Raw genomic sequence first — 26314 nt, forward strand, 5'->3', positions numbered from 1 at the left:
GTATGCTTTTGAGAAGGGCACTGCCCTTCAGTCAATTGCAGGCTGTGGTGGAATGCCATAAAGCAGCATCTTAATTAGAGTATAGGCATGAGCATGCTGCGAAGCCACAGATGCTGGGGCTGGGGGGGTGCAGGGGAGGGGACAGGGGCTGAACTGGGATCCCTTAGCGTCTAACTGTGAATTTGGGAGTGTCAACTAAATCTTCCTGACCTCTAGCTGTGCATTAGGATGATAGTGGTAGCTACCTCAGTTATGGTATAAGACTTGAATAAGTTCCTATCAACAGGAACTGGCACTGGGGATGTGAAATGCATGGTCACACAGGACTCCTCACTGTGTTCTGAGCTTATCCTGAAATGTGAACATAGGGCCCTCCAATTTCCTTTTCGCAATGGCCCCTGTGGGTTCTGCTGCTAGTGCATTGGGGTTGCTGCCTTCTCTATGTGGTTACTTCCTATTGCTCTGAAAAGGCAGAATCAGGGTGTTTTAGAGGTCATAAGGTCAGAGGGTGTGTAAACAGTAGGTGTGTCTTCAGATCTGGCATATTAATTGAGGTGGGAATGGTCAGGACAGGGCAGGGGCTTGCATGCAAGGACACTTGGTCCTTAAGGGCTCCTCTTTTGCCGGTCAGCAGTTGAAGTCTGCTGCCTCTGGACTTGGGGTACTCACCACAGGTGGAGCTTTTGTCAATGCCATCTTCCCAGCCAGGTGGGCCTGCATAGCTCCCAGCTTCTCCTTTTCCAGCTCCAGCTGTGGGAATGTACACCAAAGTGGGGCCTCCACCTGGTCTTTCACAGCCACACTTCTGACTATGCTAAGACCGACCCTTGAAAGGTCCACCCTCACATCCTTCTTTCCCCTCAGCCATACTCCACCACAGGCATTACCTGCTGCTCCAGAGACTGCACCACTTCTCTCTGGAGGAGGCACTGGGCCTTGCCCTTCTCATCCAAGAGGTGATCTGCTTGGCAGTGCCTGAGCAAAGAGAAGATTCCATGTAGCTGGCCATGGTGGGTGTACCAGTTAGGGACATTCTAGACCCTTTGGGAGATTTCCCTATGCTCATCCCCCCGCCCCCATTCACCTTAAACACATACTCTTTAGCAACTACAGGCTTCCAGGCCTGAGCTTGTTTACTGAGTCTGGAAAAAGTGCTGGGGATGACATTAGAAAGGAGCTAAACACGGGATAGCATTTCAAGTGGCAGGCGCAGCCTATGCCAAGGCCTGGCCATGCAGGACCTGTACCATTGCCAAGGTAGAAAGAGGGGAAAGAGCTCTAGTCATCTAGAGGAGCAGAAATTTGAGGCATGAGGAAAGCAGGACAAAGTAGTTAGGTGTGTGGGTTCTGGAACCTGGCTACCTGTGTTCATAGTCAAGATTCATCACTCAGGACCTATGCGAGCTTGACTGACCCTTAATTCTCTGTGGCCTTCGATGCTTTTGTGTATAAAATGAAGGTAACTATCAGCATAGACCTTTATTATTATGTCTCTTCATACATGTGAGGTAACCTGGGCCTAGAGATCAGTAACTTGCCCAAGGTCACAGAGTCAGGGAGGGATGGAGTCTCAAGCCTTATGACTCCTATCATCCACTGGGAGGAGAGTGAGCTGAGGTATGCAGTTTAGCCCTTTGCTCAGACAGCAGAGCTCCGTGGGTAGGGTCAGGCTACTCACTTGAGAAACTCTCCCGGCTCCTCGAAGGCCTTCTCACAACCCGGCCACTTGCAGACTCCGTTTGCCAGCAGTGGGTAGGATCCTTGTGGTGCAGCCAGAAGGTTGCTGGGGGTGGGAGAATGGGATGTCAGCAGAGGAGAAGGCAGAAACGGGGCGAGGAGGGGCTTGCCAGTCCTGCCAACTCACCTGTCTTTCCTGGGTGTACCTGAGCGTGGGAAGGTGCAGAGTAGAGCCGGCTCCCTGGACACCCATTCCAGACTGGCCACATTGATCCCTGTGGGTAGAGACAGGGCACTTCTGGATCTGCAGACCAAATGCTACAGCTTGTCCCAGAAGGCCTCTCCCCTTCCTGAGCCTTGAAGACTCTGTGTCATAGGACTCCGCTGTCCCTACCGTCCAGGGCTTCTGACAGAACAGCCTAAAGATGGCCATTGGTAAGTGATGGCATTTTGACTAATGATAGTGATTTGTGATTTTTTTTTTTTTTACATTCTGTCTTCAAGATTCTAAGCCTGACATTTTTTGGAGGTTGGAGTTTCCATGACTCTTAACACCCCTTTAGACCTCCATAGGGCTATAATTCAGAAACCATTTACATTACATATGTTCAAAGATTGGAGAACGTAGAGATACTGTGAAGGTATTACCAGGTGGCAGGCCAGGCCGGGCCTTGAGGGAGAAGACTCCAGTGGCAGCAGTAGGCGGTGGGAGGCCGATCATCGCTGGGTTGTCCAGTGGGCGCACTTGTAGCACAGGGGTGTGGCCATGTGCGTCTACAGTGGAGAGCTGTGGAACACATATGGACCATGCCTCAGCCGGGCTTGGGGCTCTGCTCCACAGCTGCACTGTCTGTTCCCTCCTCCCAGCCTCTTCACATTCCATACCTGATGCATAAAGTGTGGTCTGTCCTGGAGAAGTGCCTGCAGGTGCGGTGAGGGGCCTAGTCGGGCCCCAGAGGGTGCCACCATGACTAGGGGCACTGTAGGCAGCTGGAGGGAGAAGGGAGGTGCCGTGAGATGCCAGCCTCATCTTCATAGTTCTGTGTTGCATTCCTCAGCTCTTAACTAAATCCCACATATATGGAATCTGAGGCTCGTGGAGACTGAATTCATCAAGGTCAAGTAGTTATAAGAGGTAGAAGTGGTTCCAACACTGTTACCTTACCTTCTTGGGCCCAACCAATTCCTCTTGTCACAGTGGAATGAGAATACATGGCCATCTATGCCCATGGGATAATAATAAGGTCTCCTATCAGGACAAGGATTAGGAGGGGTGGGGAAAGCCTAGAATCTCTGAGGCCTGGAGAGTGGGGATTTTCTTGGCCCTGCAATATCTGCATAAGTCATAGACTTGCCTGGGACCCATAAACCACTTCCTGTGCCCCAGCCAGCCCCCCCTCCTGCCACATGCCACAGTAAAGGTCGACACCTATAGGCTCAAGTACCCCACCCTGCTTGCCCCATTCTGGGCCCTGGGCCTCACCTGCAGCTGTGATGGTGGCAGGGGGTTCAAGGAAGAAGAGGAGGTGTGGGCCCCACTTCGCAGGTCCCGGCCTTGGAAGGGTCCCCCAGGACCCCTGGTCCCTAGGAGTTCTGAGCCCTTGGGCGCAGTCTTCCAGCTTGGCAAGCCTCCTGGGGACGGGCCAGGGGCCAAGGAAGGAGCCATAGGCTTAGCTGGCCTTGGGTTGGGCATCAGGTTCTTGTCTGAGGCAGGCTGAAAGGACAACAGTGGAGTGAAGTCACATGCATTCCAGGGATGGTGTAAGAAAGTCAACATTTACAGATGGTGTAAGATAGTTCAACATTTCCAGCCTCTGGTCAGAATAGGTGTTGGCTGGGACATGCCACAAAGGGCCCCGTGACTATACCTCTGGCCTGTCTTACATACACATACCCTACCTTCCCTGATATCAGGAGCACAGGTTGATGTATATATCCCACACACGCATATGTCCAGCACCTCACTTGCTTGCATACACCACACAGTCCTGTCATGGATGCGGGGCAATGGGGAGTTGGTTTGTGGGGCCTCGGCACTCTGCACAGGCCTCACAGTCTTTGCTGATTCTGCCAAGGCTTGTCTTGGACTCTCTTCTTGTCATTTTATTCCAGTGACTTGGGCGGACTCAAAAGATTCAGCTGGATGCCGTGAGTGGGAAGGCTACAGGGAGTGGCTACTGTACTAGTGGGAAGTCTGCTGAGATAGTGGAGGGGAGTGACGCTGGTGCTACCAACCTGGATAACGGCAGAGGAGCTGCCGAAACGTGGCTGACTTCCAAGTCTCGTGTGAAGGCAGAGTCAGGAAAAGTTGCCGGAGCTTGGATGGAGATGAGAGAAAAGGTCAAGATGACACCTGGGTTTTGGCATAAGCAGCTACGACAGTGGGCATTACCAGAGATAGATGGGAGAGGATGGAGGAGCACGGTTTGCAGCGATAGTCAGGTGTGGCTTGATGCAAAGGTAAGCAGTAGATGCAGGGGAGACTTGCAGGTAGAATTCATCACTGCAGAGCTCAGGGCCACAGCGTGGGTTTGTCTTCTCTGGGCTTTTGTCTGGCATGGAGTTGGCATGGCAGGTGCCAGAAAAAAAGATGGACAGGGTTGCTTGATCCAGGGCCCCACGGAGCTCCTCAATCTCTGCCCTTCAGTCTTCTGATTTCCTCCTCAAAGCTCTACATGGCGACTCAGGTTCCTGTGCTGAGCCGAGTACCTTACATTCCCTTAAGACAGTGGCTTTCATTTTTTTTTCAGGATCTTATAGTTCTAGTCAGAGACAGAACCAGATCTTGAACTGACTATAGAATTCCACCCTCATTTTAATTAAGGGGATAGCCAAGTTCAGAATTCTATAGACTTGTCATAGCCTGGGACCTCCTTTCCTTTTTAGATAGGGTCTCATGTAGCCTGGGCTAGCCTGGAACTCACTGTATACCTAGGCTGTCCCTAAACTCCTTGCTTCTGCCTTTTGAGTACTGGGATTACAGACTACAATTTCAGGCTGATATCACCTCATCTTTCGCTAGGAAGTATATAGAGCACGTTTTCCCTGCTGTTTATGTGCATGTGACTATGTCATTCTCCATTCTTCTCTACTACATGGTTGGGCATCTCTCTTTTGTGAACAGCCTGGGGAAAGCATGGACGGTTTTGGAAGGCAAGTGGATCTTATCTGCTATCACGTCTGGGGCTCCTCAGAGCTCAGAGAGATTAGTCCAAGAACCGAGGTATTAAAACTAGTGTGTCATGGGTTAAAACATTAGCATGAAGTGTCTGGGTCTGTGGGGGCTGAGACTGGCTTCCTAGAACCGTCATGCGATGAGCTGAAAGACTGAATGAAGGCAGGCAGCCATGATGCGATGCTTCTCCAAGAAAGAGCAGCAAAGGAAAGCATCAGAAATGAAAAGAAGGGCAGGAATTATAGGAAGAATCAACCCTGACGCCATCTTCATCTTGGTCTTATATCCTCCAGAACTATGACATGATAGTTCTATGCTATGTACATCACTTCATTTGTGATACTTCATTACAGTAGCCCAAGCAAATGTGTGTCAAGTTTGATGAGTGGGATTTTCCATTATACTGGCTTAGCCCACGTGGCCGGACCATGGTCACTTTTGAAGCGCTCTGTATATTTGGTCAGAACTTATAAGAAATCTCCTTCTTTAAACACATCTGGAACTGGTGTGACTGTGAAGCATCACTACATTCTCGGAAAGGGACCTGAATTGCATATGGTCTGTCTAGTGGTTCTAGGGACCTGGAGGGCTGGGCTGGCCAGCCAGCTTCCTGCACTGTCTGTTGGGGCGTTCCTTTTTGACTGTTTCTTAGAAGCTGTATGGAGGTTGTTTCTGGGACATAGAATATGTTTTCCTATCGGGGTCTATATCTGGGCCCTGTTGTCACAACCCCAACTTGGCCAGATTTTTCTGCCATTGACGTCATGGCGGCCGGATGCATTGGGCTTCATCGGCAACAAGGAGGAAGAGAAGGGGGCAGACAACCCACCCCACAGGTTTCGTTCTGAGAAGTGGCTAGTTTATCCTGTAGCCGGATAGGCCCAGGTAGGGTGATGTGGGTGCTAGCGGATGTGGTAGGTGACGTCCATCTGGCTACCATGCAAAACCCAAGTTCTATAGATTCTGCCTTTCTTGGATGTCAGAGGGGCCCAAGGCTGGATGCTTGGTGAGTGTTAGGCAGGCCTCGTGAGACCCCTTTGGGTCTTCAAATGCTGTAGTAACAGAAACTCAGAACCGTTGAATATCACTTATCAGAGCCAACGGATTTCAGAATTTCAAGAACACCGACTCTGTAGGGTATATGTTTCCACCTTCTCACTGTGTGGATCGATGTCCCAGAGCCCAAAGAAATGGAAACCACCCAAAGCCAGGAAGCTCCAAGCTCCATAAGGCCTCTGGCTCCGTCTGGAGTGTCAGCAGGTCCTCAGCCGCCTCCTGAGCTCCATTAAGGCAGACGGTTGGAAAACGCTCTACTGTCCTGATCTAGGGCCAGGCTTTGCCCTTCTGGGACAAAGGGCCTTCCTGTCCATCTCTGAGCCCACTTTGCCCTTCTAGACTGGGGAGGGAAGAGTGTGGGATGAAGGATGGCCGGGGTCTTTCTGTCCTTTCTAATCTGGGACAGAAACAGGAGCCATCTTGCAAAGTTAGTACACAAAAACGCTGAGCAAATGTCAGTGACTGATAAATGGCTCCAGACCTGGTATCCTGGGACAACTGTCCAGAAATAACAACGTTTTTCCAGAGACAGGGATAAGAGGAAGATATTTGGCCTGGCCCTCATGGAAAGAGCATACCACCAGGCTTTTTGGAAGGGCCCAGAATGGTGGTCCCAAGGAGCCCAGTATGAACTCTGAGGGTTCATACTTAACTGATATTTCTCCATCATTACTAGTATTCTTTGGTCAGCTAGGACTTCTGACTCATGGGGCCCAGAACCTCACACAGGCCAGAGCTTGTGAGGCATGGCCCTATGCCATGATTATGGACCATCCTCTGCAAATCTGGATCCAACTTGTGAGAAGGTAGAAGAGGGAATGAGACCTCAGGTGTTCTGTTAGCTCCTGGGTACTGAGAGGTAAACTGAGGTCTGCAATGGGGGATGGTCAGAGTCAAGATCCCACTGAGAATTCTGAGATCTGATCTTCAGTTTAACTCTGACACAACATCTCTGTGAGGCCTGGGAGGGAGCCTTCCTGTCTGAGCCCAGTTTGCCCTTCTAGACTAGGGAACAAAGAGTATGGGATGGAGGAAATTCAGAGTCTTTCTGTCCTGTGTCTGGGGCAAATCTTATGGATGATATATATATATATATATACATATATATATACATATATATATATAATGTGTTTGTAAATACAGATATAGAAGAGATACAGATAGAGAAATCGAGAAAGACATGAGATGGAATAGGAATAGAACACACAGAGAGACAATGAGGACAGTTTAGAGGAATAATGACAGAGAAATAATGAACAAAAGAATGAGAGGCAGGAGAGAACTGACCCAAATAATCCCCGGCCTCTGTCTGGAGGACTAACGCTGCTAGGGGCCAGAGATACCCATGGCTAGTATTGAATTGTTTTGCAAAGCAACATCAGAAAAATAGCGTGGGTTCTGTAGAAGAATACACGCTAAGGGCCAGATCAGAGGAGAAAGCCTTGGCGTTGACTTATACACAGAGGGAACGGAATTTGTGATGAATGCAACATTTCAACATGAGGAGCAGTGCAGGATGAATTAACAAACGATTCTGAGACAATTAGGGGAAAATAAAGTGACTGGGTAGAATGATAGCCCACTTTCCCACCAATACCTCTCTGCCCACTTGAAATGTCACTGTCATCAGATGCTCTAGAATAATTTCCAGATCCACTAAAGAGATACATTTTAATGTCGATCACTGTTGTGTTTGGCCTTATGCTAAACACCTACCATGATTAATAGATGTAATCCTCAGAAAGCGCCTCTGAGGTAGGTAGTGTTATAAGCATCACAGTACATACGAGGAAATGGAGGTACAGAGAGGTTAAGTGCCTGGGTAAGATTCACACAGATGACTTGAGGTGAGGCTGTTCCAGACAGTCTGGCTCCAGTACCCACACTTTTGACCTCTACAGTAAATGGAAAAAATGAAGCCATAGAGGAGACTGGAAGCCAACATGGGGCGAACATTTATCTCATTTTCAAGTGCAAAAGACTTAAAACACAAAACCGTAGACAAAAGCTGCACGAGAAAAGAGTAATCTAAACACATAAAAGACACGTGTGTTACAAAGCACAATAAGTAGGACAAAAGCAAGTGACAGCCAGTTGCAGTGGCGTGTGTGCTTTATCCCATCTCTCAGGAGCCAGAGGCAGAGGCAGACAGATGGATCTTTGTAAGTGTGAGGTCAGCCTGGCCTACACAGTGAGTTTTAGGCCAGCCAGGGCTATAGAGTGAGAACTTGTCTCAAACCAAACAAAAAACAAACAAACAAACAAACAAAAAACAAAAAACAAAAAAAAAACCCCAAATCAAAAAACAAACAAAAAAACCCAACCAAAACACACACACACACACACACACACACACACACACACACACACACACACACACAAAACCCCTACACAAACAGGGCTGGAGAGATGGCTCCATGGGTAAGAGCCTTGGCTGTTCTTCCAGAGGAGGTAGCACCTTATTTTCAAGTGGCAGAAGACTTTTAAAACATGAAACCCTTGAAAGAAGCCACACAAATGCCAGCACCCACGTAACCCTCTGTAACTCCAGTCCCATGGCATCCCACACCATCTTCTGGCCTCTGTGAGCACCAGGCACACATATGGTACACATGCATGCAAAACATGTGTGCCTATAAACTAAGTAAATGAATAAAATTAAAATACAGATGGTGAATTTCAGGGAGATGTGTGGCATATACATGTAACCAATAGAAAGTTACTATCCTTTCCAAATTAAGAGCTATCGAAAATTTTGAAAAATCATGAGCACTCTATTAGGATGAAGATCATGATCATGAAACTCTAGCCCACAGACTACAAATGGCCAATAGTCATTAAAAGTAACCAAAATGCAAACTTTAACAATGTCAGTTTTCCTTATAATGGGGAAGGATTAAAAATGGCAACACACTCCTAAGATTAGCTTGAATAGAAACAACAAAATAAGACAAGGTTTTTACCCTCTCTGCAGATTGCTTTTCCAAAACTTGTTAAAGTTTGTATTTATTATTTATTTTTCCCCAGCTACTCCATTTTCACAATCCAAGAGTCAGGTGTAGATCTTTGGAATCAGAAAAAACCCGAATGTCCCAGCCCTTAATTCAAGCAATCAAAATTCATGGTGATGTGAGGACATAAAAGATCACGTGTTCATTTTTTTAGTATGCTCCAAAATGATATTGATTGAATAAAGCAGAAACAAACCCAATATACAGCTATGATTCTAATTTGTTTAAAAATACTATAGCAAACAGCGAGAACTTACCATATCCCAGGCCATAGCACTAAGCCTGCATAGCCCAGCTCATCCTAATCCTGAACTGCCTGCTCTCCTTGGACATGGATTCTGGTCACAGTCATACAGTCAGTCCTTTGCTAAACTGTACTTGACCGAGGGTGTTCTTATATGACACAAGCAGAAGTTCAGTTAAATGCCAAGACTGACCTGACAGCTCACAGTCCTCCTAAGACACACAGAACTGATGCCCACTCTTGGAAAACAGAGCTCTTGAGCCATTAGTAGGTGCTGGTGGTGTACAAATATCTGTGCTGGATAGCAGGTGGGAAAGCAGCTGAAGGAAGGCGAGCCAAGAGTCAGAGGTGGAGGAAAGAAATGGAAGGTGGGTGGCCAGGCTGGAAGAGATAGACAGGAATACAGTCAGAGCCTGGGAAAGACAGACTGGGCACTGAAGGGAGAAAGACAGAGCCAGGCAAAGAGGCAGAGAAGTGGAGGACAGCAGGAGGAAAAGACACGAGATGCAGCTCTCCTTTCGAGTTCTAGCTGGACAACATTTGAGTTGTCCAAAGCTCTGGCGGTCATGGAGACCAGCAGTTGATAGACACATGTTAAAAAACCCTGTCTATCTGTATGTCAACCAATCCATGTACTTTTTGCCCCTGTCTAAGGACCAACTGCTCCAGCTGTCTGGCATTTAGGATGAGTGGTATTAGTTTCAAAAGTCCTTACCTGCAGTGTGTCCGGCTGTACTGGAGGGCTCCTGACACTCCTTCCCTGCCACTTTCTCCAGCAGAGCTGTGTCTGGTGGGGGAGAGCAGGGACACTCACCTGAGTGAAGTGGACTGACAGAGAGGGATCAGCCTGGCTTGTGGGAAACTGCCACATTATCAAAAACAACTTTGCTTTTATACCGAGAAGAAAAAACCACGGTGTGGAAGCCGCAGACCTCTCTCTTCTAATAATCCATTTTTTTTTTATGAGTGTGTGTGTGCTGATAATCGCAGGGTGGGGGGGTTCTCGTAGTTTTTTTTTCTTCGCTCTCTCGCTTTGTTTATTCTTTTCTTATGAGACTTAAACGGAAATTTTGAAATTTTGGGTTTTTTCTTTGCCCTTTACAAGTCATCTGAAAATATGATTTCTTCCCCTCACCACAGAGGTAAAAGGTATCAATGAGATAACAGGGCTCATGAGAAACCACAATTTCTTAAACAAAAGTGTGTAGAGTTAGAAAAAAAACTGAGGGAAAATAAGTCAAATCACAAAGGCATTCCGAGGCAGGTAGAGACACCATTCTGTGCGGGAGATATTTGAGGATTGCTGGGTTGAACAGAAGAAGGGATCTGAAGCCTGACATGTGAATGAGAAGCAGCCAAGGGTGACATGGGATAGTGCTTGGTCTCCAGAGGCTTCATTCTGCTCCAAGCCTCGGTGCTTCCCTAGGGAGCGTTAACATGATCACCGCCATTCATGTTGTCAAGGCTCAGGAGGTCTAGACACTCCCGTAGCTTTCTTTCCATAGAAAGCAAAAGGCATGGAAGGCAATTCATGGAGAAAAAAGTGGGCTGTACTTCCACCACAAATTCACAGAATCAAAGAGTCTCAGAATTGCTGGCTCCCAGAATCTGCTGAGAGTCTCTGAGTGAGAAGGCAAGTATCTCCACATTATGTTTGTGCTTGCGCACTCTGACCCAGCAGCCACCCACCTGGGAACAGCCCTAACGGCCGGCCCCATGTTAATATAGCCAGCATCTCCAAGAAGGCCTAGGGGAAGAAAGGATGGTGTGCAGCTCACTGCTCGACATGCACACGGCTGTTGGTTACTAATAAAACAACCATACATAATCAGCCCAGGGTCCTTGTCCTGTCAGAAACAATATAACCAAAGCCTGATGATTCTAAACTTTGCAACATTCTACTCTGAAAAGCCCCAGTTTCACCCAGCATTGTAGAACACACCAGTAATCCCAGGACCCCAGAGACTGAGGCAAAAGAATCAAGAGTTGTAAGGCTGCCTGGGGCTATATAGCCCGATTCTGTGTTAAAAAAAAATAATCCACGGGGTTGGGGATTTAGCTCAGTGGTAGAGCGCTTGCCTAGCAACCGCAAGGCCCTGGGTTCGGTCCCCAGCTCCGAAAAAAAGAAAAAAGAAAAAAAAATAATCCACAAAGAACAAAAGAGAAGAAAAGCTCCAGTTTGCAAAGGTTTAGGATTTTAAACAGCCATAATAATTTTGGTAGCCAACATTTATCTAGAATTTTCCACATTCCAGACACAGAGCCGAACACTTCTCACAAACAGTTGTGTTCAGTTCTCACCCTTTGAAGTCCATCTCATCATGACTGTGTTATATTAGACCGATGGGTCAAATGGAGGTGCAGCCTGCTCAAGATCCCAGGGTCCTTAGCACAGGACTCTGAAGTGACCAGTTTTCCAGAAGCCAACAGTGTTGGGTTTTAATTTCTATGATTCGATGTCAGGGAAGTTCTAGGACTTGGAGACTCTTCTGCAGCTTGATGTTTGTGAGGTTTTAAGGTTTGCATTCAAGACTTGGCAGCTGCATTTCCTCGATTTGGCAAAGACCTGCTCCCTGCAAGCACTACTTAACACAGACCAGTCTCCACAGATTTTTTTTTTCTGACAGGGCAAGGCTAAGGGTTCCAGCCTTTGGTGTCCTGGTATCCTGCAGACTTAAGGGTTCCAGGTATCCAACTGTGTCCTGGCATCCTGCAGAGCTAAGAGTTCCAGGTATCAAATGCATGGCCACCGCAGCATCTTTGTAAGCCTGGCTTCAGGCCTGAGGAAGAGAAAGTAGAAATAAATTTTTATTTACATGATGCTAACCTGGTGGACAATACCCATACTCCTCTGTTCTTTCCCTCATTTGGCACTTTCTCCCCTTCTCCCCTATCTTCTGAGCCCCCCAACTGCCTCCCCCCCCACACACACAAAAGACAGTGACTTTCCTCATCTTAACTCACCTTTTTGGAAAGACAAGACTGGAACTGATAGCCTGGCTTTATAAAGACAAGAGGGGAAAGCAAAGTGAAAAGGTGAATAGAAAAAAAAAACTAAAAATACCAGCCAACGACAACAACAATTAAAAAACCCTCAACCCTTCCTACCATTAGCTCAAAGCAAAACTTTCACTGGCTGGGGCTTCTAAGTTGGTGGGACACATCTAAGACCAAACATGGCCTGTGAGGTGGCTGGAAGCTGGGGGAGGTACTGGGTTGAGAGGGAGGGAGGGACGGAGGTGGGATGAGGTCCTCTTACTTTGGAGGTCTGCAGGGATCCTAGGAGCTTAACAGTTGTGGTTGTGTGTGGGAGGGGTAGGGGAGGGGTGAAGAGCGCACCTAACAGGGAGTCTTGGGCAGCTGGCTGTAGTTAATGATCCTTGCTCTCCGGACACTTGGGCCCAACCAATCTCTGTATCTTCTATGCCATGGAGACAGTTCTAGTCCCCTGTCCTGGCACCTGTCTCGTTTTGGAGTAGGTTCTCATTTTCTCAGGGTCTGCATCCTTCTTTATATCCTTGTTACCGTCTTCCTGCCACTCTGTGACAAAGCTTGGTCAGAGAGGTGGCAGGATAAGTGAATGAGTGGTAAGTGACACAGATTTCTGGGAAGCTACTTGAGTGTATGCGGCCTTGGGTGTGGGAGTGTTGAGGTTACTGATGTGTAAATCCAGGGTCTTTGCAGTGTGGACGCTAGGGGTCAGCTTGTCAGAGGATGGCATCTGCTCTACACCGTTACTATATTGGCTCACATAGGTTTCTGGGGAAGAGGACGGGCGTGGGTGTAGTTGATGATGAATGGGCAGGATTTAACAGGTCAGGAGGAAGGTCCCAGGGAAAGGGATCTTTGACAAAGGTGAGGAAGAGAGCCATGGGGATTCTGCAGAGCTGGGTGGGATGGTGGGTCAATGTGAATGTCCTGAGGTGAGGGTACTGGATTTGTGCAGGATCAACAAGGAGTCTGGTGTGGTTGAAGTGAGTGGAAAGGAGAGGAACAGGAGGTAAGGTCAGAGAGGGACCAGTTGGCTTGTGCCTTTTATGACATGGTGAAGGTTTGGCTTTTCCACTAAGTGTAGAAGAAGCCAGGGGAGTGTTGGGAGCAGAGGAGACATTACTGTCAGGACTTAAGAGGATCTTTTAGAGTGCTGAGTATGGAATAGGGGGTAGGGACATGGGATGGAGACTAACCAGGGGGAGACTACTGTAGTATAGTCTAGGGTACTGGTGCTGGTCCTGTTGATGGAGTGGTAGTGAAAAGGTGGATTTCGGATTTTAAAAAATGGTGCTAGAGATGGGGCCCGTGCACTTGTTAGGAAGTGGTTTTTACTGCTGAGCTGTTCCTAACCATTTTTATTTTTTAGACAAGGCCACACTTGTAGTCTAGGCTTTGAATTCAGTGATCCTCCTGCCTTAGCTTCTCAAGTGCTGGGATTACAGGCATACGTCACCATATCCTGCTTGGGAAATGCTTTGGATAGATAACCTACAGGATTTGCTGAAGAATGAGACTCCGAGGCAAGACCAGGGCACAGTTAGTACCTAAAATGGGCAGATAGGATGGAGTCCTGCGATCATTTACTTGCTGCCTTGACCTTTCGGATGAGAGAAAAAAGTTCTAAAGTTCTACATTGTTTAAATCTTCATTATTCTGCTACTTGTAGCTGGACATATTCCTTTCGTGACCCGGACACAGACAGGAGGAGAAGAGAGACTATGGGGGCCAAGGGATGGCCTTCCTGTTAGGGGGGGTTATGAGGGTTAGATAAGAACCTTCCCTGAACCTGGCATTTAGCAGTCAGTAAGTCCTAATAAGTTAATAAACAGGAGTGGGGAATGTGTGAATGAACATGCTGACAAAATCTATGCCATTCCCACAGGAGGTGCGACCTTAGATGAGGAATGAAAAGAATTCACTAGATGAAAGAGATAGATGGGACAGCACTCTGATCAGAGGAGGTAGGGAGGGGGGAGAAAGAAAGCCACTGTGGGGTGAAAAGTGTCAAAATGAGCAAGAAGGGGAGGACTCTGATTTGAACTTACATTAGCTGATCAACTGGTGATGACATACTGTCAGAGTAAATGTGTGCTAAGTGTGAGTTAGAAAAAGCTAGTTCTTCAAAAAAGGGTTCTATTTTCTATTTTGTGATCGATTCATGCAGTGGTGCCAAGTCCTGAAGAATCTCAATGCTCAACTCGGGACTTTAAGGGACAGTCAAGAATGTTCTTGGCTAGTTACACTGGCCACGAAAAGGCTGGGAGGTGTGTGTGGTGGTGTGGGGCCGACGGGACACACCCAGTAACTGATAGGAGAACTGTTTTGCTTTGGTCTCACAACAACCGCGCAGTCTGGGTTTTTAGGGACTCTGGGAATTCGTGGGGCCATGGGGAGTCATGGAAGAATAGGGAAAGGTCAATCCATCCCCCCAAAGGCCCGATCTTATTGTTTGACTGAATTTTGATTCTGTGCTCAATCACTCAGGCTTAGGCTCAGCCTATGCACCTTCTTCTACTTTAACCTATTTATTGGCTACTCATGCTTTCCTTCGCAGCACCTACACTACCATCTTTGGGCTTGCTTTCCTATCTTGCCTCCACAGTATCCTTTTGGCTACATTTGTCTAGCTTCGGCTTTGGTTAATCCTATACTGGCACTGTCCCTTGAGATATCACAGCCTTCACCCTGGCTCTCCATCTCTTTCTCACTCCCACCTTCACTCCTCACATGCCCTAGTGCTCCCCCCACCCCCGCTACAGCCCCGCCTCCGTGTCTGCTCACACACTGCCTTCCAGACTCTGTTCAGTCTCTGTATTGGCTAGATCCACCCTGTTACCGCCTCTTGAAGCCATAGTGTGCGCTCACAGGACTCCCCATTGGCTCGTTGCAACCATTATCGTCACTCTGTCTCTACATCATTCGCGTGCAGTTCTCCATTGGCTGTTCTTTTTATCTTTCTTACGTCTCACCGCCTACACAACCTGCGGATCTCCCAGTTTTTGGACCTCTGGGTTCGCTCCCCGCTGCCCCCATCGCCTGTAGCCATTTCATCTTCCCACTGCCCACCGTGCCGCTCGTACTCAGACTTTCCTACTAACTGTCATACTTCTGCTAGCTACATCTTCGGTCCCGCATTAACCCCACTCAGGCCTCTCCATTGATTCCGTGATCATCCCGCCTCCCACACCGCCCACGCTCGGGCGTCTTCATTGGTTGCTAGCTTCTCCTGCTTGTCAGTCACCTTACGTCACTCCCGCGTGGCTGTCCATTGGTTGTTGGCTGTACCTGTCTTTATCTCACCGCCTACGCTCCACTGGAGCCCCACCCCCCCGTCCTGGCGTTTTCATTGGCTGCCCGCCTTTTCAGGCCCTGCCCCCGCCGGTCCCACCGCCGGTGCCGTCGGTGCCGCCGCCGCCGCCGCCGCCGCCGCCGCCGATATGGCGCGCACGGCCCCTGTGGAGCCACCGCTGCGGCATCCCGCGCCCCCGTCGCCGGTTGCGGGAGAGCCCCGCGCCTCAACTGAGGCGGCGGTGGCCCCGCGGAGGGTGCTGTTCGCTGACGAGGCCCTGGGGCTGCCTCTGGCGCAGCTACGCCGCTACCGGCCGTGGGGCGGGCCCGGGGCGGGCAAGATGGCGGCGGCGACCGGGCAAGATGGCGGCGGTGGCGGGGCTGATGAGGATGATGATGGCGAGGATGGGGATGAAGGGGAGGAGGAAGAGGAGGCTTTTCCCGATCCCTCTCCGCTGTGCCCCGTTCCCGCTGGCGGGGGGTTTTATCTGGTGCCCACATTTTCGTTGCCGCCCGCGCCGGGCCGTCTGGAGCGGTTGGGGCGCGTGATGGTGGAGTTGGAGGCGCTGCTGCCGCCTCCTGGAGCGGTTCCCGGGGGTTCCGGGGTGTGGGTGCCTGGGGGGCGCCCGCCAGTAGTGCGCGGGTTGGTGCGCGTGCTGAACCGCTCCTTCGAGAAGGCGGTGCACGTGCGGGCCTCACACGACGGCTGGGCTACCTTCTGCGACCACCCAGCGCGCTATGTCCCACGCAGCCCGCCTGGGGCAGGAGTGGGAGGAACAGGAGCAGGAGATCCCCTCCTGGATCCGGGTCTAGGCCTGGGCCCTGGCCAGGTGTCTGCCTCCTCACCCGACGACGGTGGCCGCACTGACCGCTTTGCCTTCCAGCTGCCCTTTGCTGAGGGTGCGGGCGATGGGGCGCGCCTTGACTTCGTGGTGCGCTATGAGACCCCCGAGGGCACTTTCTGGGCCAACAACCATGGCCGCAACTACACTGTCCTGCTCCGGATCGCACCCGCTCCCACACCCACTGATGCTGAAGGGCTGCCCCAGCAGCAGCAGCTGCAGCAGCTGGAGCCACAGCCTGAGTGCCAGGGTCCTGTGGAGGCTGAGGCCAGGCAGCTGAAGAGCTGCATGAAGCCGGTGAGGCGCAGGTAATGTCTGCCAGCGCCACCTCCACCAACACAGGGCTGGATGTAGAATGGAGGACAAGCCTCCCATCCCAGAAGTCCCCCCTCCCCCAGGCCTGCTCTCCAGAACAGGCAGGAGGGTGCAGTCGGTCAAAGAGTAGTGGAGACCAAACATGTGCTAGGCACTGTTTTAAATACTGGGGTATCATCCATTTAGTGAGTTCCACTATAAGGCCCTGAACAAGACAGACACCTTCCCTGTCCCCAACCATCCCGCAAGGCTCCTCTGGGAAACAGAATGCAAAAGCAAACAAGCAGATAAGATAAATAGGGCTAAGGTTAGTGCTGAGAGGAAAATACTGTAAGGCTCTGGAGGGAGTGGCTGCTGTAGACGTGTTGAGGGTGAGCTCTCGTGAAGAGTCCCAGACGGTGATAAGGAAGAGTTATGGAAGAGCGAGTTGGTAGAATTTGGACCAGGTAGGACGCTTTCTGAGGTGGCATTTAAACTTGAGTCCAGAGGGGTACGGAGCAGTGGTGCGCATACATGGAAGGAAGATGTAGGTAGTGGGAACAGCAAGTTCCGAGGTCCTGACCTGGTTATGGATTCGGTGTGAATGTCAGCCAGTGTGCTGGAGTGGAGAGAACATGCGGGTGCGATGGTGTGGACTAAGGGTCCCGGTGTGGGGAGTGGAATCTGATTCCTATCTGACCCAGCAGGAAGCCAGAGTTACAGAGGTAGAGAAGCTGGTTGAGGAAGTGGTGGTACTTGGCTTTTTAGTTACAACCATTTCTGGTCTTGAAGTCTGTGCACACCTTTTTACTGTTCCTCTGGTGGTCAGAGAGGCCTCCTGCGGAGTTTAAGGAGTGAGGCTATATTCTCACATAAAACATTAGTTTTGGCGGAGGCTGGAACAGATGAGAAGTGGACTTGAAGCTCATCTCTCTTTTTAAAATTTGCACACCTCTTATAAACTTGAGGGGCTGGGAGAAAGACCATTTATAACCCAGGAGACTGAAATAATGCTTTTCTAGGTCTTTACCAGGGCTATAAGTTTGTCAAGGGCAACAGCCAGGCTTGATGCCCGGGGTCAGTTAGATTCCCTCCGAAGTGCATACATCTTCCTGTTCCTATGAGAAATGGGAGTGGGAGGTTGCTCTTTTGGCCCTTGGAAGCTGCATGATGGAGCAGGGTGCTATGGGACCTGCTGGTTGTGCTTAGGGCTTAGACTGTGAGTAGTTCTGAAAGGTTTAGCTCTTAGTGGATGGACCTTGAAGCATTAAGAACTTGGATTCTCCTATTAGATTACCTGGGTTCAAACCCCAAGCCTGCCACTTTCTAGTGTGACCGTATCCAATTCTTAACCGCATCATGCTGTCAGTAACTATCCTCTTCTGTAAAACAGGCAATTATGGAAGTGCTGCACAGGATGAGTAAAAGCACTATGTTGAGCCTAGTTCAGAGTTGTGCCATAAACCTTGTGCTATAGTGGTGTCAATGATCGTTAATGTTTAGATGCTCACGCATAGTCTTTGTATGTATTCCTTTCCCAAACTCAGCTTTGTTGTCTGGTCTTGTCTCAGTTTTCTCATTTCTCAGAGAGGAATGGTTTTCCCATTGTGTGGTTGAATTGGACGCAGCACCCGTAGGCAAGGTAACTGAGGCATAATTGTAGCCGTAAAAGGTCTGGTGGTCAGCATTTCCTGCTCTCCTGTAGGAGTGGTAGGGACATTCTCCTCTTGAGGCCAGCTGAATGTGCTGTTGGTTGCAGGCGCTAGAGTGAGTCCTAGTTAATGGGAAATGGGGAGCTTGGAGAGGTGCTCCAGCTTGCTCAGAGTCACTCAGGTAGTAAATAGCAAGCAGGGACGCAGTGTTAGGGCTGCTACTTTAAAAACAAATCCCACGTTTCACTGTTGGTGCTCTTAGTTCTTCCCTTTGTCCCCTTGTACCTGTTATGTATGCTTCAGGTTTTATTGAGATGTACAGAAGTGGACTGTACTGATCCCCAGTGCAGGGCTCACAATATGTGTGCACTTGTGTAGCCCCACCCAGTTCCAGTGCCCCCAGAATGGCCTGCATTTCAATCACGTCTCATTGCATCTGCAGTTGTGGGAGCCCTTTCTGTAAGATAGGACGGTTTGGGTATTGAAGTTCGGTCATTTTCAAGAATGTGAAAGGAAGGGAACAGACAAATCAAAACCTTGCCGTGCCAAGGTGGGTGGAGAGGGTGTTTTTCTTTTAAAGTACATGGGTGGTTTTAAGGAGAAATTGAAGTAGTTCATTTAGACAATTGTTTTGGTAGCTGGCCCCATGTTTGTGGTTCCCAGCGTGACTTGAGATGTTATTTTAAGTGGGCAGATGGCTTTTTGATAGCTTCTTTATCTTTTGTTGATCTCAGCTCTTGCAAAGGGGAGGCTGGTGTGCACTGCTAGATCAGCGATAAGGTTTTCTTTGTAGGTCGGTGGCTTTCCTAGCAAATACATTTCAACTTATTATTGTTTTAAGGCCTGTGTGCCGCTGCTGATTTGAAGTGCTGTTGAAGAACAGCTACCCCCTGTGATCTAGCCCTCTGGGGAAATGGTGGTGGACCTCAGGGGATACCCTTTTCTTATCTGTGGGAGGCCTGCTGTAGAGGGCTTCAGAAATGTTGGCCGCAGGCCCACTGTGCAGCTGGCCCTTGTCAGGTGGGGTCAGAGAGATGATTGACAGCCATGAGGATGTAGTCCGGAGCTCAAATGGCTGCTTTCCCTGGCTTGCGGAGCCAGGTTTTCAGTAGGTTAAGAGATAATCCAGCAGCAGCAGTTTTGGTAGGGTCTGTTAACGTGCTGAGCACAGTGCTAGGAACAAGCAGAGAAGATACAGACTGGTTTTAAGACTCCCAGAGGCTTGTGGTAGAGCCAGGTGGCAAGGCTTACGTGAGGCCTTAGGAAGTGACACGTGGCTGAGCCCCTTTTCTTTGCTGGGCATTTTGCTGAGTATTTTTGTATAGTCTCATTGGTTCTCAGTGGTGGTTTCTATGAGCTAGATTATTTAAATCCCTCTTTTCTGGGTGACTACAGAGGCTTTGAGTCCTCAGTGCTTAGACTGATATGGGAAGGAGCCCTTCTGTCGTGTCTTGACTTTACACTCTGAGGAGGTATCCTATTCCTCTTAAAAAATAAAGATCAACAAAAATCTGGCCCTTAAACACCCTCACTGGTACCTGCTTTGGCCTCTGCTGGCATCTAGTCTGGCTTTCTATTGGTTTCTGCTCCCGTGCTTTTGTCGCCACATCCCTTCTGTTACTCCTGCTTTGGGGTTGTTGCTCATACTGCTTGCTTCACCAAGAATGTGTCTCCTATACCCTCGGATTCTCCTCATGGAGACTCCTCAGTTCTAAGATGGCTTCCCTGGGGAAGTTTGTATAACCTAGTCTCTTTAAGTCCCCAGTTTTATTCCTAGCACTGAGCAGCAAGCCAAGTTGGGAATGCCCCATAGGCTAGCATGTGAGCCCAGGTTATGGGCCATCTTCCATCCTGCCCCATTGTCCTGTGTGTCCTTTGATCCACCCTTGGCTCCTCTTTCCTGGGATCCTTTCAAGTGTTCTTTACCTTTAGACTTTGCCTTTTGCTGCTTTAAATAATAGAAACCATAAGAATGGAATGCCTACCCCTTAGAGCGCCCATGTCTGAACACCAGCACCCCTCACATTGTTGGTGAGGAGGGTCCCTTGTTCCCATTTCAGGCCAGTTCCACTTCTTTGCTCCAGAGCTTCATTTTCTGCCATTTGCTCCAGAGTCTTACACCGTGGCTGCTTGTCTCTCTTCAGGCTTTTTCCGGTCTCTCTCACCTGATCCTTGTGTTGACCTAGCCTCAGGCCAGGGCCTCTGTCTTAATTGCTGAGCCAGCCACCTTGCCCTTTGTCTGGTCAGTACTTGATGATCACCCTTCCCCCTTACCTGAAGAGTCAACAGCACTTGCTTGGGCTGCAGTTTTATTAGTCCTGGCTTTGGCCAAACTGAGAGGGTTCATGTCTTTCTTCTTGAAGTGGCTGACTAGTCCTACTCAGGTCCCCTCTGGCTTCTGGACCACATTCTACTTGTTTTCTTCAAAATCTCTGCCCCTTTCTCCTTGTTCTTCCAGCCTCAATTACTAAACTTGGTGTCTCTGCTTGACTGCGTCCTTAGCTTTATCAAGCTTGACTGTGTCCCACAGTGCTCCCAAACAACCTCTTATTCCATTAACCATGCATGCCCTGCACTTGTTTTCTAAGCATCCTTAAGCCCTTGCTGATTCTACTCTTTGCCAGGACCTAGTGTTTTAGCACATTCCTTTTCTAAAGGCACTGGCTGCCGTCTGTAGTAAGACCTTTATTAGGGGATTACTGGGTGACTGCAATGTTAGACTGTAAGCTCCGTGAGGGGTAGGGACATGCTCTACATTGGTGACCACTGTATTTTCACAGGCCTGCCTTAGTGCATGGCACTTAGTAGGTGCTCAATAAATATTTGTTGAAATAATGAGTTTGAGTATTTTTTCAAATGTCTCCACATCAAATTTTAAATTTCATTGTCGGGTTTGCTCACCAGTGTGTCTCCTGTCACTATCCCTGATGCACAGGTTTTAGGTATACCTGTGACTGGGTAGCTAAGTTGGTGGTCTCATAGAAACGAGAACAATTAGACTTGAAATGGGGTGGGTTGGGAATCATCTAAATAGTCTGGAGAGAGGATTTCATGAGAAAGTGTCCCTTTGTTCTACAGAAACCTGGTATGCCATCGTGGTGAAGGGTGTGGGCTGGAGGCTGCACACCTCAGTGGCAGAGCAGGGATCTGAGCCTGTGTAGTTGTGCTAGTGATCCAGTTCAGAAACGGCAGCGCTAGGCTGCCGGATGGGTCCTACCAGCTGGGAATGGCCGGGCAAATTGCCTCAGCCTCATTCTAAAGAATTAGTTTTAGGCACTTTATTGGTGCTTTTCGTGTTTCCTCAGTCCATTCAACAACTCCCTGAAGTATTGCTATCATTTCTTCCTTATCGAGGAGACCAGGGCACAAGAGGTGAGGTCATTTGTCCCAGGTCACACAGCTGGTACGTGGTAGAGCTGCGACTATTCAACATTGCATTTTCTAGCCATTTATTGAGATGCAAAATCACGTTGCTAGCTTCCAACCAACATTGAAAAAGTGGTGTAGGAAATAGGACAGCACATTTTGACATGCAGTAAAGGTAAGTATTACTTTGAAGAGCAACTGTTTCAGTTCTCAGTGTGTCTCTGTATTTACTCATGTGACTGTGCTGGCTTATGAGGTAAAATGGTTTTCTCACCCTGGGCTGTGGCTGTAGGAGTGTCAGTGAGATGACGCTTGAGGTATGATAAGCTCTTGTACAGTGCACAAGTCCTAGAGTTGAGGCTGATACTCGGAAAAGGCAAGACAGAACCCTACATACCTGAATGGATTTCACAGCCTCCTCACCATACCCCCCTCCAAAGCACATGCCTCAAAGCGACCAGAATTCCAAGTATCTTGAAGCAACTCTTGGAAACCAACCCCACTCCCCACTCCTCCCACCCCCCACAGACAGCATCATCAGATTGTCTCCATGGGAGCTAGGCTGCGCATGTTTCCCTTTGGGGTTCAGCACATGACCCACTTTGGGCAAGCACAGTTCTCTGAAACTTGGCTTGCTGGGAGTGCTCACGTTGGACCCAGATGATGGTGGTGGTAGTGTTACTGACTCTGGATTTCTCTTGGGGACTTGTTAGCCCTCACTTGCTCATTCCTTCTTTATCCCGGCTAACTCATCTTTCTGTTCTATCTTGGCTGGCCTGGGCTGGGGCCGTTGCCACCATTTTCTGAAGTCTCATCCCCTGGTCTGCAGGTACTGTCTGAAGTCCAATAGCTGTTGAGTTTCTTTATGACAGGAAGAACTTGCACACCCAGTAGAGTGGTCCATTCTAGGTAAGATGGGCTTGACTCATAGTCAAGTAAGGCATGCCAACACATTCCCAGCAGAGTGTGTCCTGGTCCACTGTGTGTTCACTGCCCCTGAGAGATGCCACATGGCATTTGTGGGACAGGTGCCAAAAGAGCAGGTTTTGTTCTTGAAAATTAACGGGCACACCGTATGTACAGTTTTGCTCTTAATTTCCTTCCATTTTTAAAAGAACTGTTACTGATTGGTAAGTCTGCACACTTATACTCTTTCCTCATTTTGATTGCAGTCATAGCTGCTTCTAAAATGTTACTGTGAAAGACAGTTCAAAGGCCTGCCCCCCCTCTCTTTCTCTCTCCCTCCCTCCCCCTCCCTCCCCCCCCTCTGTGACACACACACACACACACACACACACACACACACACACCTCTGCCTACTGTGTGAGACACTGTCTTCAAAGTGAGGCCATTTTTGGATGTTGTCAGTATGTAGTGTAGTCAGCAGGGATAGAGACAGTTCCTTAAATCTTACTGTCTACATTTGGAAGAAGGAAAAGTTGCTGTTTTGAAGGATCAAATCACTTTGATGTAGTAACAAAAAGGCCCACAGTGGAGGAAGTGAGCAACAGTGTCCCCTGCCCCTGGCTTTGCTTTCCAACTCTTAGAGCTTGGGAAAGCAACGTGATTGCTTCTGCTGACTTTGCGGGTCTTGAGTTGGGCTGATGTTTGGATGGCTTCAGTTGTGGAAGGGGTGTGGCAGCTGAAGACCATTTTTGGACTGTATTTCTCTTCCTTCATCTGATTAGAAGTCTCTTTTCCTGCTAGGGGCTGATGCCTGAGTTCTCTTCACTCACGTCTATGGTTTGACAGAAACTTGATTGTCATGCATGCTATGGTTGAGCCACATTACGGGCAAGCTTGTGTAGGCCTGTCTCTAGGAGGAAGGACTGGCTTTCTGTCCATTTGAGAGTGTTCTTGAAAACTAAACATTTTTTAAAAAATTTCTTTAGTTTTACTTTAGAAGATTCCAATAAAGTAAAATTTTATCTTGTTTTTCAAGACCGGGTTTCACTGTGTAACCTTGGCTGTCCCTGGAACTCTTTCTGTAGACCAGGCTGGCCCCGACTTCACAGAGATCTGCCTCTGCCTCTCAAGTGCTGGGATTAAAGGTGTGCCCAGCTTCAATAAGATGATTGAAATACAAAACAAAGGAAGTTATCTCTGCTAGGTAAAAGTCATATGGAGTTGTAGATTCAGAGATCTGAATTTTAGACCCACTGAAGAGACCAGTTCAGGTCTAAGGTAACTTTTTCTGAATCTTAAACTTTTTTTTTGGTTCTTTTTTTCTGAGCTGGGGACCGAACCCAGGGCCTTGTGCTTCCTAGGCAAGCGCTCTACCACTGAGCTAAATCCCCAACCCCTGAATCTTCTTTTCTTATCTGTGTTGTGTAGAAGTTGCTGGTTGGGCTCCTAGAGTCATCTGCCCCAGGCTCTTTAATATTCAGACTGAAATACCTCTAGTGGAATGCATGAGCCCTAGACTATGGAGAAAGACTGAGTGCCCCTTCCAAAGATTCCAGACTCTAGGTCCTTATATACAGTTTAAGTTTCTTCCTCCAAAGTGTTGATCAAAGGTTCGTGTAGCTATTCTGGTAGTGTCTAGCCATACATACCATGGAACTGTACACATAGGGAATATGAGAGAGTAAAGAGCAGGCAAAAGGCCTTCGTGAAAGCTAGGGAGGGCATACATGTCTTACTGGTTCTCCCCTCTCTAGATAGTGCTGGCGATTGAGTCGGGTACAGTCAGACAGACTATCTAAACAGCATCAGCTTGTTGGTTCAAAATCTGGGTTTTGATCCTGCCTGCATAATCTTGAGTCGTTTCCTTAGCCTCTGCTTCATCATCTATAAGATGGGGATAGTGGAACTGGCCCCACTTCAAAGGATTTGGAAGTACCTCCCTCTCAGTCACCTTGAGGATTGAATCAGTGCATGTGAGCCACGTAGACTATTAGCTAATCCCACAGCACTGTGCAGAGGCCTGCTAGTGGCATTCTCTTTCTGTGAAGGTGATTCTGATTAGGTATTTTCTCAAAGTTGCAACTTAAAAAAAATGTGTCAACAGTGTCCTGTCACCTCTTAGGAAGAAAAAGTTGTGATGGTTTCAGTTTCCCTCAGGTCTCTGAATCCTGCGATCCTTGCTTCTTCCCTCTGCCTCATTTGTGAACATTTGATACCCACTAGTGAGAATAAGAACAGTGATTGCTCCATGGTAACGTCACGGTCCTGATAGGATCTGGCTGAAGTACTTGGTTTATGTCACTCAGGGATCTAACTTGGCTGGCAGAGGACAGACGGACCAATAGATTCCCTCCATTGATTTAGTTACTGCTCTGTTCCAGGCCAGAGAGCTGGCTTTTGATCCTTATTCCTCCTGACTCCCCTATACGCTCTATGTTGCCTGCAAGGAGGTGATGAGTCCATGCAGCCTGGAATGGGGACCAAGGAGGGGTGGAGGAGAGGACACAGACCATTCTGACTCCCTTTCTCAGATCTACTTGCCTTCTCTCCTCCCTCTGCTGCTTCCTATGTCTCTCAGTCCTTTCTGTCAGCCCTTCTCTAAAAAGTCTTCTATGATAACCAGTCACAAACCCTAAATAAATGATCCCAAACTGCCTGTTGATATTTGGTTTGTAACTGTAAAATAAAGGAAAGAAGGTAGCTTACTCAGTAGGAAGGGATAGCTATATCAATAATGTCAAGGCCATTTGATAGAAGCACAAAGCAGCCGTTTTTTTCAATGTTTGCAAAAGTCTATAATGATGTTTCTTACTGTTTAATGGACAAAGCCAGCTGTGAAAGTATGTTTGCAGAATCTAAATGGTTTCAGGGAATGTCTGGAATGAAAATTTCCTAATAGTAGCAGTGGTTGCCTCTGGCTCAGATGTGATTGTTTTGTTTCCTGGATCCTTATGTTTTTTTCTGTATTTCGTAAAATTTCTACTGTGATTGCATAGGGCTCTTATGACCAAAGGACTGAAAAGCAGGGAAAGAGGAAGTAGCAGCTGTCAGGTGAAGATGGGTCATCACAGAGGCCCAGAAGGTGCCTCTGTGGGTGGTAGAACTGACCTCTCAGGGTGTCATATTTATGTGCTGTCTTGTCTGCTCCACAGGCCTTTTGAGGAAGAGCCGAGGATGAGGAACAGTGATGATAATACCCTAGCAGGTAAGCATTTGGCTGGCTTTGAGAGTTCTAGCCTTTTTAATACGTTGCTTTTCATGGTACTGGGGCTCGGTGTGTGCTAGGCAAATGCTCTGTTACTGAGCTGTCTCCTAACCTTTCTGGTGGCCTTTACCACTTCTTTCTTCCTTGTTTCTATATAAAAAAGAAAAAGGTCGCCTCTTCCTTAGACTGTCACAAAAAGCTTCCAATGCGGACTTCCAGTTAATGTCATAGAGAAGCAGAATTAGTCTGCGTGTGTACCTGTCGTGCTTCAACATTGCCCTTCTCTTCTCTCTTGCAGAACATTCTGATGTTCGAGAGTCACTGGGTCCCCTGTTGGCCCCTACCCCTCTCCGTCCATGGCCCCAGATGACACTTCAGGTGAGCAGGCCTTTGTAACCTTGGTATGAGCAGCCAGATAGGAAGCTCACAGTGTGACCACAATTGGACCTACTCTTGCCTCCTAGAAGTGGGGGTGGAGGTGGGAAGTGATATCACAAAAACCAGAATTGGATAAGGGTAAGGGAAGAATGAAATGATTTATTTGGGTTTAACTGTTAATTAGCAAACATTCAGGGAAGGCTTGTTATATGTTCTAGACACTGGA

General features: G+C 48.4%; 2 protein-coding genes across 14 annotated transcripts in view; one reads left to right on the forward strand and one right to left on the reverse strand.

The window, feature by feature from the left end:
- Foxp3 (forkhead box P3) overlaps positions 1–12803 on the reverse strand; it is a 16756-nt gene extending 3953 nt beyond the window's left edge. Inside the window, exons 1-12 of one of the 11 annotated variants that reach the window (XM_087600078.1) lie at positions 12503–12803; positions 12128–12163; positions 11465–11943; positions 9879–9950; positions 3913–3994; positions 3161–3391; positions 2563–2667; positions 2326–2464; positions 1865–1952; positions 1679–1783; positions 888–975; positions 670–750 (exon numbers count right to left, since the gene is read on the reverse strand). In XM_087600078.1, coding sequence (XP_087456204.1) covers positions 670–750; positions 888–975; positions 1679–1783; positions 1865–1952; positions 2326–2464; positions 2563–2667; positions 3161–3370 — 816 coding nt within the window. In that variant the 5' untranslated portion in view covers positions 3371–3391; positions 3913–3994; positions 9879–9950; ... (1 more) ...; positions 12128–12163; positions 12503–12803. Of the gene's footprint in view, positions 1–669; positions 751–887; positions 976–1678; positions 1784–1864; positions 1953–2325; positions 2465–2562; positions 2668–3160; positions 3392–3912; positions 3995–9878; positions 10667–11464; positions 11944–12127; positions 12164–12271; positions 12445–12502 lie in introns of those variants that run through there. The other 10 variants (XM_087600076.1, XM_087600081.1, XM_087600080.1 and 7 more) reach the window with 10 other exon arrangements.
- Ppp1r3f (protein phosphatase 1 regulatory subunit 3F) overlaps positions 1–26314 on the forward strand; it is a 31523-nt gene that overhangs the window by 113 nt on the left and 5096 nt on the right. The window contains exons 2-4 of one of the 3 annotated variants that reach the window (XM_087600276.1): positions 865–2112; positions 25658–25710; positions 26009–26088. In XM_087600276.1, coding sequence (XP_087456402.1) covers positions 25680–25710; positions 26009–26088 — 111 coding nt within the window. In that variant the 5' untranslated portion in view covers positions 865–2112; positions 25658–25679. 3 annotated transcript variants of the gene reach the window in all.

This window comes from Rattus norvegicus, chromosome X, assembly GCF_021556685.1.
Source record: "Rattus norvegicus strain SHRSP/BbbUtx chromosome X, alternate assembly SHRSP_T2T, whole genome shotgun sequence".
Lineage (NCBI taxonomy): Eukaryota > Metazoa > Chordata > Mammalia > Rodentia > Muridae > Rattus > Rattus norvegicus.